Source organism: Daphnia pulicaria, chromosome 4 (assembly GCF_021234035.1).
Source record: "Daphnia pulicaria isolate SC F1-1A chromosome 4, SC_F0-13Bv2, whole genome shotgun sequence".
In the NCBI taxonomy this organism is placed as follows: Eukaryota; Metazoa; Arthropoda; class Branchiopoda; order Diplostraca; family Daphniidae; genus Daphnia; species Daphnia pulicaria.
In genome coordinates this window covers 21,933,969-21,950,637 of record NC_060916.1, presented here as the reverse complement: position 1 = coordinate 21,950,637, position 16,669 = coordinate 21,933,969, and the positions used below count along the sequence as shown (strand labels likewise).

Genomic DNA, 16,669 nt, shown 5'->3' with positions numbered 1-16,669 from the left:
CTTTTCACCAGCACTGGTTCCGTGACGGATGCGAGAGACGAAAAGTCCGCGCACAGCAGCAGCCGCCGCCGCCGCTCACGGAGGGGTGAACTGGGTGGAATATGTACACACACACGCGGGACTCGGGAAAGGACGGAAAGGGGGTGGTGGGAGGTTTTGGCTGTTGCTGAGTATAAGTTGGACTGAAAGAGAGAGAAGTGGATCCCCCCTTGTCGTCCGGGCGGAACCGCGTCACCCTATCTAACGTGTGGCCGTCTCAACTTGCGACGCCTTATGGCAGAACGCAGGCGCGGGAATATAGTACATCGAATTAGACATTCCTCATCTCTTTCACGCGGCGTTCAAACCAGAGAGCAGCAGCAGCATACGTATATACACATGATATATAGGACTAACTATATAGACGCACTGCACGGATATACATGTATTATTATGTATTACCGGGCGAATAGTTGGCCAGCCATGTATACAGTCTAGTATAGAGATATAGATGTATATACAGGCAGCCTTTTACTTATTTGTTTGTGAGCCGGTTTGATTCTTTTGACACGCCCAATTTTTTTGTTCTCGTCCAAAAAGGCTTTTACAACAACAGTTCAGCTTCTTTTTTCTTGAGTTGGCGCGTACAACTTGTTACAGAGCGGCAGAGCTTTCTCTATCTCAATACGCACACACACACAGAGAGAGAACAGTGTGCTGCTGGGGTTGTTTGTCTATTCTGTAAAGTTGCATTCCTTTGACTATATATACCTATGAGAACGCTGCCTGTGCTGCTGCTGCTGCGCTTCACCTGCAACTTACACTTTATATAACACGGCAGACACGCGCCTTTCTTATTCCCACAGTTTTGCACATTCAAACTTTTCCGGCCTGCATATAGATAATATGAAACGAAGGTCGATAATAATACCACAGGAAACGATCACAAAGAGATTTTGAGCAGCAGCACAGCAAAGAAATCAATAAAGAGCAGCCAAAACATACTAGGTATACGGCAGCAGAAATTAGAAATGCTCCCCAGTTTTTTTTTTTTTTCACGCATCGATTATTTTCGCCGGGATCGTTTACTTTGCGAATCAATCCTCCCTACTGATGCTGCCCCGTACTCATGTGCAGCTTTATACTGTATTGTAAGTATACGCGGTCATAAAAGATACGATCGAGTCGGGACGGAAAAAAATACGTGAGATATATCCACTGTGGTTTGACGTGAGGATCAAGAGCATCAGATAATACGACATTAAAATGTGAAGAGAGACCCTTTAAACACTCCCGAGGGGTGGAGTCTGGCAGCACATCTATCGTCAACCAGCCGCGCGACCAGCAACTGCAGCAGCGTTCATCCTCTTGAGTTGCAAAAAAATCGGCATGATTGAAATCACACGGTAAAAAAAGAAATTTAAAAATTTATTTAGACGCGAAGAGATATTGAATAGTCGCGCATTTTCCCATTTCGTTGTGAGCTCTTCCTATAGCTCGTCGTCCCATATCCCATTGAAAGTGAATTTTCCTTTTGCCCGGTTGGAAAATTGATATATCAATCGAAGAGTTGATTGCCGTTCGTTGGGTATATTATATGGATTCATCAACCGCCATTCTGTTTATCCACACACATGGACTTGCTCTTCTGTTCAATCCCATAATTGTGATGGTCGGTCCTTCAAAAAAGAAAGAATTAAAACCCGAGTGCGCATTAATTAATAAATAAATCCGCCATCGCTATGAGGGTCGTCAACGTGTCTAGTGGCGTAGAAAGTGATTTCCTTATAGTTATAACCAGCACGGTACATTCAGTCTCTCGGGCAACCACAGCAGCGGGATTTTGATGTGTACGAATGTCTACGAATAATTAAATGTAATTCCTTGATAAAGTACAACGTCGCGACGTTCCCGGTGACTCTATTATTCACCCAGCCATGATTCCGGCCATTTTTATGATTAGCGTGTTGCAGCACTTGTGCCGCAGGTATAATCAATAAAAGGCACTCTCTCCATCGACGATTTTCACTATTTACCATCACATCAGACATTGTAACTGCATCGACCTAACCATTGTATATGGCCAATTTTTGTTTTTATTCTGTATTACGTGGGAAGAAAGCGATTTTGACGATCGGCAGTTAATGGATGCTGGGATTGATGCTGATATGGATAGCCTATTTATAGAATGCTTTAGAACTCTATTGGACGCGAGTGGGCTGTGATGTATATCTCTTTCGATAGAATTGGATGACAAGATCAAGGAAATGTGAATCAACTCTTTATGTGCTGTGCCCATTGTTTCACCCAAAAGTTCCGTCCCAGAGTTCCAACGAGACACACAGCAGACGCGCGGGTCTAATGCTGTGGGAAGTTGGTTTTCACCGGCGTTTTGATGCTGATGCGCTGGCTTGAATTCGGAGAACAGCAATTGAAAAGATCTCCCTTTCGGCTGGGCGCGCATTTATATATATAATACAGATTCAACTGCGTATGAACAAGCAAGCTAGCCTACTTTATACAGCCACTTTAGTTGGAGGGCTCTAAATATCTAAATATTAGCTTGCTATTCGCAGCATATAAAGAAGCGTAATCGAAATCACTTTGATCCTTTTGGTGGGTCTCGTATAGGTTATCTCTCTCTATATTACCGCTAGCGATATGACTGTTGTATGTGCACACAGCGAAAAATGTTATTAGCTTTTTCCCCCTTTGGCATCACCTCCAAATCATTTTGTGATTCACTTTTTCTTTTCATCTGTCGTTATTGGCCGGATGTACAACTGGGCGACTTTTTCTTCCTTCCTCCATTTCCTGTTTTTCGCTCGGTGTCGAATGACGAACCCCGACCTTATCAACATTTTTCTTCCCCCTAAATCAAAACTGTAATCACATCACAGAAAGCTTGTTTCGAACGTCTTTGGGGATGTCTCCCGTGTTGTCGCCGATAAAAACAAACGATTCACGATAGTGCGTAATATGCACGATTCAATTTTGATTCTTTTTATTTTAGTTTACAGGCGACGCCATTAGAGCGTCAAGTTTAGGTCAGTGGGGGGGGGGGGGGGGTTAGTTTCTCCGAGTTTGTATGTGTGTGCCTCTTGTCTCTCTACTTCCCCCAACGGCCTTTTGTCAATCAACACAACCGACGACAGCAGCAACTCACACAGAGGCACACTTGTTCTGCTGCTTTTTGGTCCTTGCCGGTTCGTCTGTTGTTCCACGAGAGGAGCCAAACAGAAAAGGAGGAAAAGCGGACGGCGAAAAGAATATTTATAAGACAAGTCGTCAAATATGTCTGTACGTATGCTACATGCGGATAATAAAAAAGGCACCAGGAACAAAGAGAAAAAAAAAATAGAACAAAACTGCAGATACACATAAAGAGTAGTGAACGCTGAAGCTGCGTGATCAAATGATGATGAAGAGTTCCGTGTCAATAATTGGGCGTCGCGTTCGATGCGAAATGAACCTTGGATGACTTTCGTTTTCTATATATATATTTATATATTCCAGACAGATGCAGGTGTAGTATATTGGCGGCTTGTACATATTATAAAGGTATATACAGCAGTCGAATCGGGTCGACTGCAAGGCCGATACTGTTCTCTGAATCATCGATATAGTATCGAATGTCGTCGTTTCAATTTTCTGAGAACAGTTTGGTATGGGACTGGAATATTCGTGTCGCAAAACATTTATATCTATATAGACCGGGGACTTTTTCTCTGCTGTACTTGAACATATCTTAAAGATAGTGAGCCCTCAATATGTACACACCAAGGTTCAATTTGTGTCCTTGTATACAAGTCACGCTATATATTACAACCGATTTTCTATTGTTTGCGAATAGAAAAGCGAACAGTTGTTTTGCACAATTTGCGAATTCAGTTTTGGCACAGTTAGAAAAATTCAAGTCGAATATTTTTGGTATGCCCTGATATAATATAATTCATAAGTTGCGACTGACGTAATAGCAAAGATTTTAAGAATAATATTTCCTCGAAACTTTCTGTCAAAGTTTTTCCCTATACAGATGGCGCGTTGTTGCATCATTCGCTTTCTTATCCTAAGCTTATCAACGTCATTTCCCCTTGTATTGATATATATATATCTCTTCATCTGAAAGCCATCAACATGTTGTCTCAAGGAATTAATAGTTGGAGACTTACAAAATGTAGGTGGTATATCTTATTAAGGAAAACAAATCATATAGCGGGGAGTTTCGGTCTGACCGTCTATATATAGTACCGTATTATACATCTATACAGAGATGAATTATCTCTCTTGTAAAAACTTTGCTTTTTCGCTTGCCCTCATTCCAGCATATCTTGAGTTTGGCAAAAGTTTTTGAAAAGTTCAAAGACTGTCAAGTTCAATAGCCTTTGATATAACAGCGCGCGAGTCCCAACTTTGGCCCATATAATTCTTTGGCCGGCGCAATCCGCAGCTTCTTCCTACATCTCTTGTCTTGCATTGATTGTATATAGGACGGGAGTTATATAATATTTTGACACTCCCTTTTTTTATGGTCGTAAGTTAATAGCACACACCATATAAGCCTCTGAGGCGGAATCCGATGATACCTCGCCCATTTTCCGGGAGTGAGCCGCAGCGATCCCGCGAGTCGATTTGGCATTTCATTTATTCCCTTTAACTTCTATATATTTATATAAGTAGGTACATTACGTAATTGTGAGAGAGTCGTCTTCCCTTGGTAATGCAGCGAGATGGGGGAGGAAGCTGCTGACTGGTTGGTGACTGAGAAGAGCATCATCAGCTGATCCCGCGATGTGACAAAACGATTCCTCGGGTTAGATTCCGTGTGACGTGCTGGTTGTGACGGCGAACAAACAAATAGCCAACGTCTACTCTTATTATTGTGTTCTTTTTGCTGCTGCTGGATGTCGTTTCTTGCAGTCACGACTATATCCACAGCACACAACTTTTGCTTCGTTCTTGCCAACGTGGCTATAGCTCGTGAACAAAGAGAGGCGGAATAGCTCCGCCGATCGCGGCCCGTCTCGTCGCTCTATAAGGCCAAGCAACAAACAAAAACACGACAGGCGGACTAGCAGCAGCAACAAGAAGCAAACAGGAGAGTCAGACAACAAAAGAAATCTTGAGACAAACCAAAAAAGAAATAAAAACCGAATAATACAAGGCATCCAGCCTATAGCCTAACGAGACCTAATTTTTATAGCACGCATCTTCTTAGATTGTCTATGCTGGTTCCGAAAGAAACAGAAGAAATGAGCGCGGCTATGTATTATAGGCCTATACATGCTAGACTATTAGAATGAAATGGGGTTGATGGCATTATACGTGCTGTATAGTAGGCCTTGTGCGTCGAGATAAAACCATAAAAGACGTTTCTAGGACAACCTAGAGTCTTTGATTTCATTGGCTGCTTTCATCTGTCAAATATAAAGCCTCGTAGCCACCATTAAGGCTGATATATGTACATATACGGAAGATATATGTAGCTATACATGCACATGATAGACGACGACGACGCCGAGTCTTGTTACTCTTTGGATATCTTCTTCCATCTCGGCAACGCGTTCTTTCGAATCTCAAATAATATGTAGCTACTGCTCTATACAACGTGTATCGGGGAGGAGTTGCTGTCTATTATACGTACGTTGTTAAAGGCTTATGATGCCGCCCACACAAAACGAATATCTATAAATGTATAGTTGGATATATAGCCTACTAATACTAGAGCGTCTACATTGATTTCTAAATACGCGCGGTGTTATACACGCTCTGTACACAATTGTAGTAAACCGACAGGTCGCATATACTCGCAAGATTGAAACGGGGCATTAAGAATCGCTCTGGATGAATGACGCCGCTCTATGGGAAAATAAGGAAAATTGTATAGGACCAGCAGCAGCCAGAGAGAGAAGCTGTACACGGGAATCACACAGGGATCCTCTTGTGCTATAGCTGATGTGATGTGTTGCTGCTGCGCCGCGGTTGCCAGGCAGCGTTATACTTTATTTATCCTTGGCGGTTGAACGAAGTGAAAAATCACGTACGAATTTCAAATCAAACGAAAAAAAAAAAAATACATTATAAAGGCTTCTATACATCAGACTAGAAAATTCCCGAGCTGTATAAATGCTCTACTACTGCATATAGAATTGCTGCTACCGTGTACTGTATCGTTTCAAACGAAAATCTGCCGTGTGAGTTAAATCATTCTTTAAATATCAAAAGGTTTTCTATTTCATTTACACCGGGGCGGATGATACATGAACGGTGTTGGCTTTGTTGTCCTATTTACGCCATCAGCGACAACACAGAAGACGACGTGTATATGTACCTACTCTTTTGAAGCCCCATCAACTTGTCTTTTGCCTCCGCATTTTCTTATAACACCGACCTACTAGCGCCTCATATTTTATATTCGGCGAAATTGCGCAGCACCAGGTGGGATGCGCCTGCTGACGTCACTTGGCATCTAGCGACATCACATTTAAAAGTCTATACAGTATATCAGCAAATTGTCGACTCATGCGGATTCCTCGTATACCTATATATACTGATGGCGCTCCAGAGATTGCGACTTGACGTCAAACGAATAGTATAGTAGCTAGTCATACTGATTACCTATAAATTCATCTATCCATATCCGTCGGAGGCAGCAGTCCCATCTCATTAGGGCCGTCAAGTTTCCGAAAAAAGTCATCCGGAGTTATTAAACTTTTTCTTTTTCGTCCTGTCGCAATTTGACTCCCCACTCTCTTCCATCTGGATATGTATTTGACACACACAATCAGCATGGCACATTCATCGTGTCGCAGATCGAACGGCTGGAAGACGGATGAGATGGAGTCAACCCCTGCAGATCAATCTTGATCCTCACTCGCGCGCCTTTTCTTGTGGGTTTTGATGTGTGAGTGTTGTACGGTATGCACAGCAGGAGCAAGCGGGATTTCTAAATATATATAAAAGGCGAGCAGCATCCTATCTGATTCGAGTTGATGTGCGTGTTGCCGTGTAAATGACTCGTCGATGATCCATCTTGGGTGGGGAGGCAACACGAGCATGCCAACGGCGACAGCCCAACACGTGGGGTTAGGAGGACGACATGAATGTGCACAGCACACACACGGGGGTCATTGGGAAATCCGATCACGCCCCGTCAACTCCCGCATCAGAGTCTGGCGGGGGCCAATATGCTCGACGGCACACGTAACGCAGCAACTATCGGCTCCAGGCCATTTGAGAACTTCCAAAGAACTATATAAGACTGCTGTCGCTCCTGCTGCACTACCTGGATTGAGCCACGTGAGACATTATATACGGTATAGTGGTGGTGGGTATATATAACATGAGACGCTCAACCCAAATGTTTAAAGGTCACCAACACCAAATGCCATCCAATACGATGGGGGGGGGGGGGCTCTATATACTCTGATCAATGGCGTCGTCATAATGTTTAATTTCATTCCCGTTTTCTTCTTCGTGAAATGCAGTTTTTCTTCCGGTTGTATAGAACTCGACAGGATTCTAGTCATATCGTGAATCCTGAGGACTGACGTACCAATCTAATAAATCCTTGTCTAGCGAACAGGAGCAGCACCGGACCCAATCGACAGGTTTAATCAAATGTTGTTGTCTATATAGACGTTTCTGTCGCTCTTACTGCATACATATGAAATTGGGGAATTTAAAAATTGGTTGCAGCATTTTCAGATCGATTACACACGGTCCCTTTCGTTTTCCCAGCAAAGGCTGAAGTTGCTGGATATCTACCGACATCTATAGGCCCGCAGGCTGGGTGGAGCTATTACCAAACGGCGTCAACTGTCTAAACCCAAAACACGTTGGAAAATTGTTGACAATATTGGATGCAGCAGCTGTAAATTTAGTACAAAGTGTATTATGTCGTTTAGGATACATCAGGATCATTACCGTACGTGGGACTATCACTCGATGTGAAACGGGATTGTCGCGCCTTCCCCCAAAGGATTCCGCGTGTTTTTGGCTGATTGTCGTCACTCAGCACCGCCGGTAACTCCAGGATCGACGGCACCTTCGTCGTCAAAGTAATAGTCGGAGTCGACATTGCCGACAGCTGATCGAGTTTCCTTGTTAACAGGATCGCTCATGACATCAATCGAACTACTGGACCGATGGTGGTGATGCGAATGCGATGAAGGGGCTGGAGATGATGACGGTGTTAACTGTGGTTGCTGTTGTTGCATCTCGACTTGAGTTCCGGGCGGAAGGAATAGGGTCGACCCGAAGGGAATTGTCACTTTGGCACCAAACGGCAGAGTTATAACGCTCCCATGCGTGTGCTGCTGACCGTGTCCAGGTGGATGGGCGTCGGTGATCGGTGCGGATGTCATTCTACCGGGCATACTCGTCGTCCAGTGGGGCGTAGGAGTTGTTGTTGATTCCTGCATCACAGTCGAAGTTGTAGCGCCCGGCAAGACACTATTGCCGACTAAGTGGGAAACAAAGTTATTCAAGTCATGAATTAATGAGGATTGATAAGACGTCGCTAATGACTAGCCTACACATACAGTAACTTTAGGCTTAATTCCAACGAATAAACTTGCACGGTTAGTGCGTTCAAGATTTAAAAAATCCGACCTTTTTCTTTTTAAATAAATGTTGGACGGACTCCTTTTAAATATCCTATGGTTGATTTGTTTTGTTAACTATACGGACCTGTAAAGTCTAGCACTAACGATATTGAGCTGCTAATTACAATCGGCACATCAGACGGCCGTTGTTTGAAATCAATTTCAATCAACTGGGGTAACTAGAGCATTGAAGCAGAAATCCGGAATTTTTGCATTTTCGCAGGATGTGAAAACAGGAGAGAGAAATTTCAATTCTACCCCCAACCCTGAATGTGACGTAAACACTCCCACGTGCGACAAAAGATTTTAATTGTGGCAAGGGAACTTTATCGGGTTCATTCTTAGAACCTTCATTAAGTTTGAGCGAAAATTGGCTGGTGAAGAAGTACGTGAAATAATTGGTGGAACGCAAGTTAGACAACAGCTGCTGGCGGTCCATGTCTGGCGTACTCAAGGAACCGACGTTGCTGTCCATTGGATCCCCAACTTTGTCCCCCAAGTATAAGAAAGCCAATTAAAACTTACAGATGAGGGGTCGTTTGGAGCAATCGACGCGATGCTTCAGCCGACATTCTTGCAGCCCGTAGTCGAAGGCCATGCCGATGGGGCAGAAGAGTCCAACGTACTTGTCGGCCGAGCAGACGTAATATTTGTCGCAATACGTATCGTCCTGGATGCGCGACAGGGCGTTGAGATCGCAGGGACGTTGGGTCAATTCCACCGTCCTGACCGGCTGGACGCTGCCCAGCGTGGCTTTCTGAATCTGCAGCGGAGTGCTGATGGGCACCGCCAATCCGACGCCCGTAATGGCCGCCCACGCTAATCCTCCTCCTCCTATGTGATGGGACGTAACAAAACAAATTGAGAAATTTCAATGCTGCTGCTGCTGCTGCTTCTGTTTCTTTATTGATTCAAGTTGCTTCAACGAATTTCTCGCTTCAACACCCTTCGTGTGCTGCTGCTGCGCCACGGTCGAGCGGATCTTGGCGACGAATAACGCGCACAAGAAAGAATTGAGCGCCAAATACGAAAAAAGAAGCAAAAACTGGACGGAGATGGATGAGAGTGTAGAGAGAGAGAATGCGAATAAAAAGGGACAAAGTAAGAGCTCACATACATATAGTGCTGGACGCAGAAGATGAGCGATAAGTCGCTTACGAGCTTGGAAGATATAAAGAGACTCGAGTTCGCCCGCCTGACTGCGCCCAATGCGCTCTTTCCGGCTACCTATTAGCGCGCATTAGGGTATTTTGAATGAAAACAAAACAGGTGCAGCACCAGACATACCCGCAGGCAACACTTGCGGATGTGATACATCACGAAATGTGAGGAGTGCGTCATTAGAGAGACGGGACGGAATGTTTTCCGCATTTTTCCCACTATACAATCAGAGCTGGCAGCAGCTTTTGGGTGAAAATGTCGAAGCAAAACCTCGTGGGGATTTTGTGTAAGCACATGGGGCGTGGGGTGGGGGATAACGAAAATCGATGATTTCGGTTGCATAGCCCCCCGCCACTCTTTTTTACTCTGTGATCAGGTGGCCATAGGGAAGAAAGATCTGCAAATCGATCAGCAGCGCCATAATAAGAGGATGTGTGCGCAGGGCCATGGCGAAATCGCATCAAGTTGATTAGTAGTCTTGAACCTGCCGCTTCTAATGAAAATTTTTTCTTTTAATAAGGAAAAAAAAAAGTTATTTATAGCTTCTGGCAGGGAGTTTGAAAATTAGCAAATGAATCGAGAAAAGCCATGACGACCGGTCGGAAATTTCCGCAAATTCAGCGAAATCAGCAGCGTTGATCAATACACAGCATTTCCACCCCCTAATGTTTATAACTTGCAACAAAACTGCAACATGTTTATTTTCAAACGGTATGGATATTCCAAATGTTTAGAGAGAGAGAGAGCCCAGCTGGATGTGCTGCGTTGTTGTTGTGGCACGGCAGATCGTGCCATGTCGAATAAACATGTTGAAACAATTACATTTAGTGCGTCTTGTCCATATGTTATTATTCCCGTGACGTGGATCGGACGGACTATGGTACACGTACTGGACTTTGCGGGAAAACGTCAACAAACAAATAAAGCCAAAACAGGTCAGCAGAAGTAAACCAACAAAGTGAAAAATGAACTCGACCCTTTTTTTTTCTCTCCCCCCTCGTCTCCGATGCTAAGAGTCGGGAAAATAATCCGACAAAATAAAAAAGAGAGAAATTGAGATAAAAACAAAAAGTTGTCGTGTACAGAAATGCCGAAAACGATGACGCAATTGGGAGAAAAGCAAAACGAAATGGATAACAGAGTCCACCTAAGTGCCTGCCCACGGCGATGTATCGAGACAATAACAAGACGGGAGAGAAACGGAAGAAATAGTCTAGAAAATCAAGAGCTATACGATAAATAGCTGGGAGGGCTCTGTTTCTCTTGCGCCCTTCCAATTATATTTCGAGGATTATTAGATAGCTGCTGCTGCTGGCAAAAGTCAACAAAAGCAAAAAACAAACGCACTTATACATCACGATATATATCTTCCCGATGTCGGAGAGAAAAAAAAACTATCCGTGTTCCTCGTATAATAACCGAGTTCATCGCAAATGTCAAGATGAATGTTAAAGAGAAACAAACCAAAAATACGCGATGATCTTTTACTGGATTTGAAAGCTGCAAATTTTAGATCAAAGCTAATAAACAGGCAATTTTGTTGCACGCCCCGTTATAGTATATAAAACATCAGTCGACCGAACGGGCCTCTTGATAGCTAAACGCGTCGGGTAGGAAAACAAACAGCCGATAACGTAATATAAGCCCTTTAGGCGTCGTCCTAATACGGGCGGAAGTCATTCAATGGGATGTTGCGAGTGTTGGAGAGATCCAGCACTCGACTCGCTTCTGCTTGTACATAATGGGCAGACATTACACAGTGAGGAGGAGGCCCCGGCTATCATCAGTCTCCCGACAGGAGGCCTCTGCCGGCGGGCAGATTGATTCGGGCAGCAGCAGCCGACTGGATGAATTTCCTTGTGTCATTCGCACAAATGTCATGTGTGTGCGCTTTTATTTTTATCGCCGCCCGGTTCAGAGTGTCAAACAACCGCTGGGAGGGGGAGAAACGGACGCGTGAAACGAGACGGACGACGGTCAGGAGTGAGGAAAAGAAATGAAGAAAAAAGACGCACGACACATGGCCATCGAACGAGACTGTAGGGATCGTGGAGGGATATAAGGATCCACTTGTCGTTTGTGTCCGGCATTAGATCAAGTCAATATAATAAGAAAGAAAGAGGCAAAAGAAAATATCACCTCAAAAAAGTAGTTGGGCAAGCAAGTCACAGACATCGCAATATAAGACACGCCGTGGCGCATCCCGTGTATTATTGCATTGCATTGGCCGCCGTAGGGAACACACGTGGCACTTTTTCGGGGGGAAATATAATATTCCAGTCTTTCCTTTTTCTCTTTTTTTAGTCTATTAGTATTATCTACGTCCCTTTCTCCTATCCTTTCCCTTAGATACAACAACAACAACAATATTACGATCTCATTTCGTTGTCGTCGTTGTTGTTTTGTTTTTTCTCTCTTTACAAGGGAAGACATTGTACATCCGATCCTACAGTATAGCGACAAGTATCCCCCCCTCTCTTTGTTCCTGACTTTTTCTTCCAGCGGAAGAGATTACAATCAGGAAGGGAGGGAGGAGAAGATAAAACGGGAAGATGGGAAGCTAATGCAAGCGTATAATAGGATGCAGACTTTTATCAAAATAGACGATGACATGAAAGTACTATGTAAGAAAACAAGAAAAAAGTCTGTGCAAAGTGAATGGGGAAAACAAAAAAGAAAATTCGACGCCAGCGAGTCGTACATGTATACTATGTACGTTCGATGGCAAAAGTACCTGATAATTCCTGGTGCAGAGCTGACATGGCCAACAGCCATAGGAATCGGTGGACGGCGAATGGGGAGCGAGAAAGGATTGAGCCAGGCAGAGCATCGCTAACAGAAAACATTGTCTGGTGTTATTGCCGGGGAGAACTGCTCCTACAAATGGCGAGGCAGTGACTGCTGTTGCTGACTTTCTTCAAATTGGGCTTTACCAACACCAAGAGTCGGCTGCTGCGGATTGTTGTCGCCATTTCACCAGCTGGAGCAGCACTATATGCATCTCTACCACCAATAAAGGGGCGACGAGAACACACCAGCAGCTGGAAGGAGATCCAGGTCCAATGATCCCAGTCTAGCCGGCCTTGAAGAGGAGTTGATGATATCTCAAGAGCTTGGGCGCAGTCGAAAACAGAACCCATGGGCTCTCATGGAACTAAAGGATGACTGGCCATCGGTCAAAAGGTCTCCGCTCTCTATACATACAGTAAAGTAATCTGGTCAATATTTGTTTCTATTTGATTCTCGGAAGGTAATTCTGTTATAATATGACAAGATGAAACACACACAGTCCTTAAACACATAACAAACAGAGTCCGGAAACACAAGTTATTCCGGGGAGTACTAAATTTTCCTCGTCGTGACGTAACAAAATTATATCGCTTGTTATTATTACAGTGGGTCATAAATAGTTGGTGCGGTAATTACGTTGGCAGAGGTCGGATCAGGTCTAATGACATGGTAAAATCGCGAATTATTTTCGTGGTATTGGAAAAGAGAGAGCGAAATAGTCCTTTCTGGGAATCAATACTGCTGATATCCCAATAAATGTACACTAGAACTTTGCCGGACGAAAGGGAGTCCAGTCTTTATCCTTTTTGGCTCCCCCCAATAGATACCTGTGGGACGGAGAAACTGTCCATAAATACATATAGGAATTGATGGCATTAGATTCGCGACTTTGGGATTTGCTTGGAGAAAGGGAAGCTGGAGGAGAAAATGGCAAGGTATAGTACAACATTCAAGTTGAACAGAGGAGTGGCCAGAAGTAGGAATAGCAATTGAATCCGATCTGGATGATGTAGCGCCAGCCTCTAGGTTTGCGCTTCCCATACTATATAGAGGCCACAACAATAAGACGTTCGTCTAGACCCCCTCTCCATTGTAAATGTGGGTGCACAGCAACGGAAATGTTCTTGTGAAAAAGACGACAGCGCAGCGGAATCACACAAGCTGTGTGTCACCACACAACGCGGAATAATATAAGCTTAGATGGAAGACAGGACTTTGCTGCTGCCGGTCCGATCAGCGCCGCAAATCCTTTCAAGTGTGTGCAAAGCAAAAGGAGAAGAAGGGCCGGCACCGCGTATATATATCTGTCATGATATTCCGGCTGCCAGTCGCAGCGCAATAATATACATCCCATCCATTGTAGTACGTCTATTCACAAGGAGCAAAAGAGCACGGCGGGCGCCTGGCTGACAGACGAGAAAAAGTATTTCGGATCAAAATATATATACGGACGGGGACACAAAAAGCTTTTTTCGGGTACATAAGTAGACGGGAGAAGCTGATGAGACACACACGCTCTCGCATATACTGTGCCGTAAGTCGGCAGTCATCAAAAGTAGCTATAGATGCACACAGTAGTGCCGCGTGACTCTCTAGACTATACCATTAAACTCGGTCGGTCTCTGTTTGATTCCATCACCAAAAAGTAGATTGTTATTCGTATGTTGCGTCGTTGAGAATCTATACAGGCGCGCACACACAAAAGAATAAAAGTTCATGCAGTAGTACCTTGACTGTATCGCCCGCCTGTTGTTTATCGATTCGGTGCAGTGCAGACTGGGGAATCAATCAATATGTTTTTCCTGGAATCATTTGGGATTGAGCCCAGTTGTTTTGCGTCTCCTTGATGAAAAACAAGCAAATACTTTGGTTAGTCTTTTCTGTTGCTTCGATATTTAAATGGTTCAAGGAACGCAATAAAGCTCATGACGTTGGTATTAGCGCAAGTTATTTGCCGAGCTTATGGTTGGCCATAAATTATTATCATCTCCGACTGTCATGTCATACATTGGCCATGACAATCTAAGGTCACCGTCATGTCCAACTAGCCTATAATATTCCGCGAATAACATCGCAATGTTGCTGGCCTTTCTAAAAATACATTTCCCCTCTTTCTCTAGCTGCCTTTTGATTCAACTTGATTCGCTGGGGCGTAATAACTTGTCTCCACATGTGTCCCAAAAATATATATTCAATAGCCTTTTTATACATACCGTCTCTTGGACTTTGTAGACTCAAGTCACGGACCGTAAATCAACCGGATAATCCCAAAAAGTTTGTCGTTCTTTTCTTGTTTTATATTGGGTCTATCTATACAGTTATTACAACAACAAAAAAAACCCTGTCAGTTCTGTGAGGGGGAAAATGATTCGATGTGGCGATAGAGAGCTTCATTATGATGTAACGAATACATAATACTATAGACTAAGAATAACGCTGATAATAAAGTCCGCCTTTCATCATGGATAGATGGTTATAAGTGATGTGTATCCGGTTATAACAACAAATAACGAGAGTATATATGAAAACATGTCTTTGCTACGTGACTTACACGTGAAAGTTAGTTACATAACGCCATAGTCGTTAATGCCCATGTACAACAATATTTCCAATGGTCCATCGGTCTTGTTTCCGGATCGGGCATATCTATCGAAAGTGATGCGGATGGTATATCTACTAGTCATATTCTTCATTGGCATTTCATGCCATCAAAAGGGATGAGGATCGAACGAGGTTGCGTTGTGTGCACTCGATGGATGTACTTACACAAGTACATGGACATAAAAGGCGATACGTAATACCCAGGGATACGGATACCCCACGGGAAATTGAGAATCTATCCGTTCTTCTTTACTCCCGCTATAGTTTCACGTTTCCTCAGCTTTCAGCAGAGCAGCTCTCCTTACCACAAAATACAGATGAGACTAATAAGCTAACCAAAACTTGCTATTTTTGTTCGCATCGTATTATATGCTGCAGTAGTCTTTAGAATGAAAAACGGCAAACAGAGGTTGTTCACCAATGCCATATTACTCCCAAATTGATACGAATCTAGTCTGATTTCTCTAATAACAGTCCGTCTTTATTGGCATCAAATCTAGCTAATAAGAAAAGCAAATAAGACTGAAATCGTTACAGAAAGAAGCTCTTCCCAGAAAATGACGGTAGAACAAACATATGTGAGTGATAGCTGTTACGCGTTGGGTTTACCCAGTTTTCAAGTATTCAGGATTTCCCGAAATGAATTCTATCCGCCAAAGTGAACTACTAGCCCCCAAACTATTTGAAGAACAAAGGCAAGATAAAGAAGTGACTAATTTGTATGCCAGTGTTTCGAGTGAAATAATCGCATGTGGATTCGAGATGACAGACCCATTATAAAAGCCATACCTTTCATTTCCTCCGCCATTGCTATTTATAGGCTAAGGCTATTATTGAATGGAACTATGGAAGATGCTTACTCAAAAGCCCATGAAATTCAAGGAACTAATGAACTATTTATTCATGATTCTATACTCATCTCGAATGCGAAATGAATTGCTAATGCTACTTTTAGTGCACATTTCTTAAAAACATTCGAATAAACTGACAAATAATGCATGATAAAAATGGAGAACTTACTCAAAATGTCCTTCAATTCCACACTGTCGTGAAAAAAACCCGCGAAAATCCTGTAAAAATCTGCAACCTGCTCCGCTGACAAACGATACAAACATACAATGAAAAGTCCCCGACCCAACCAGAGCTCTGTTGCAATTCCAGCAATGCTTAAAATAATTTTTTTTCCAAGATAAATAAGCCACTCAATTTTTAAAATAAAATTCCTTAATTTAATGAACATCCTTCCATAATTTATGAATGAATTCTGTATTCTTTGAAATTTAATGCCCACGGGCCACGGTGGGCATTGAAAATCTGGAAACGGAGGGTGAGAAAGAAAATGTAGGAGGTAGGAGGATGGGGAATGTCCCCCAGGCCCACCCGCCCACCCATGTTTACAATAAGACGTGAAGAATTTTTGAAATAATTGAATAACAGTTATGAAATGCTGTTCAGTAGATTTAAAGAATTTTATTTATAAATACTTCTGGTAGCCTAATCATCTTCGAAAAAAAAATTGATTTTAATCATTG

General features: G+C 43.2%; 1 protein-coding gene across 2 annotated transcripts; it reads right to left on the bottom strand.

Moving 5' to 3' along the window:
* Positions 1–7,853: 7,853 nt before the first annotated feature.
* On the bottom strand, positions 7,854–16,258 carry LOC124338164. Of its 2 annotated transcripts, none has more exons than XM_046792236.1 (5): positions 16,158–16,258; positions 14,265–14,378; positions 12,481–12,940; positions 9,111–9,419; positions 7,854–8,443 (listed from the first exon to the last, which is right to left on the bottom strand). In XM_046792236.1, exons 3-5 carry the CDS (start codon positions 12,590–12,592, stop codon positions 7,989–7,991), a joined length of 876 nt encoding a protein of 291 aa, XP_046648192.1. In that variant the 5' UTR covers positions 12,593–12,940; positions 14,265–14,378; positions 16,158–16,258; the 3' UTR covers positions 7,854–7,988. The 2 variants fall into 2 exon arrangements, with proteins under 2 accessions (XP_046648192.1, XP_046648193.1); XM_046792237.1 differs by lacking the exon at positions 16,158–16,258 and adding an exon at positions 14,750–14,833.
* Between the last annotated feature and the right edge of the window lie 411 nt (positions 16,259–16,669).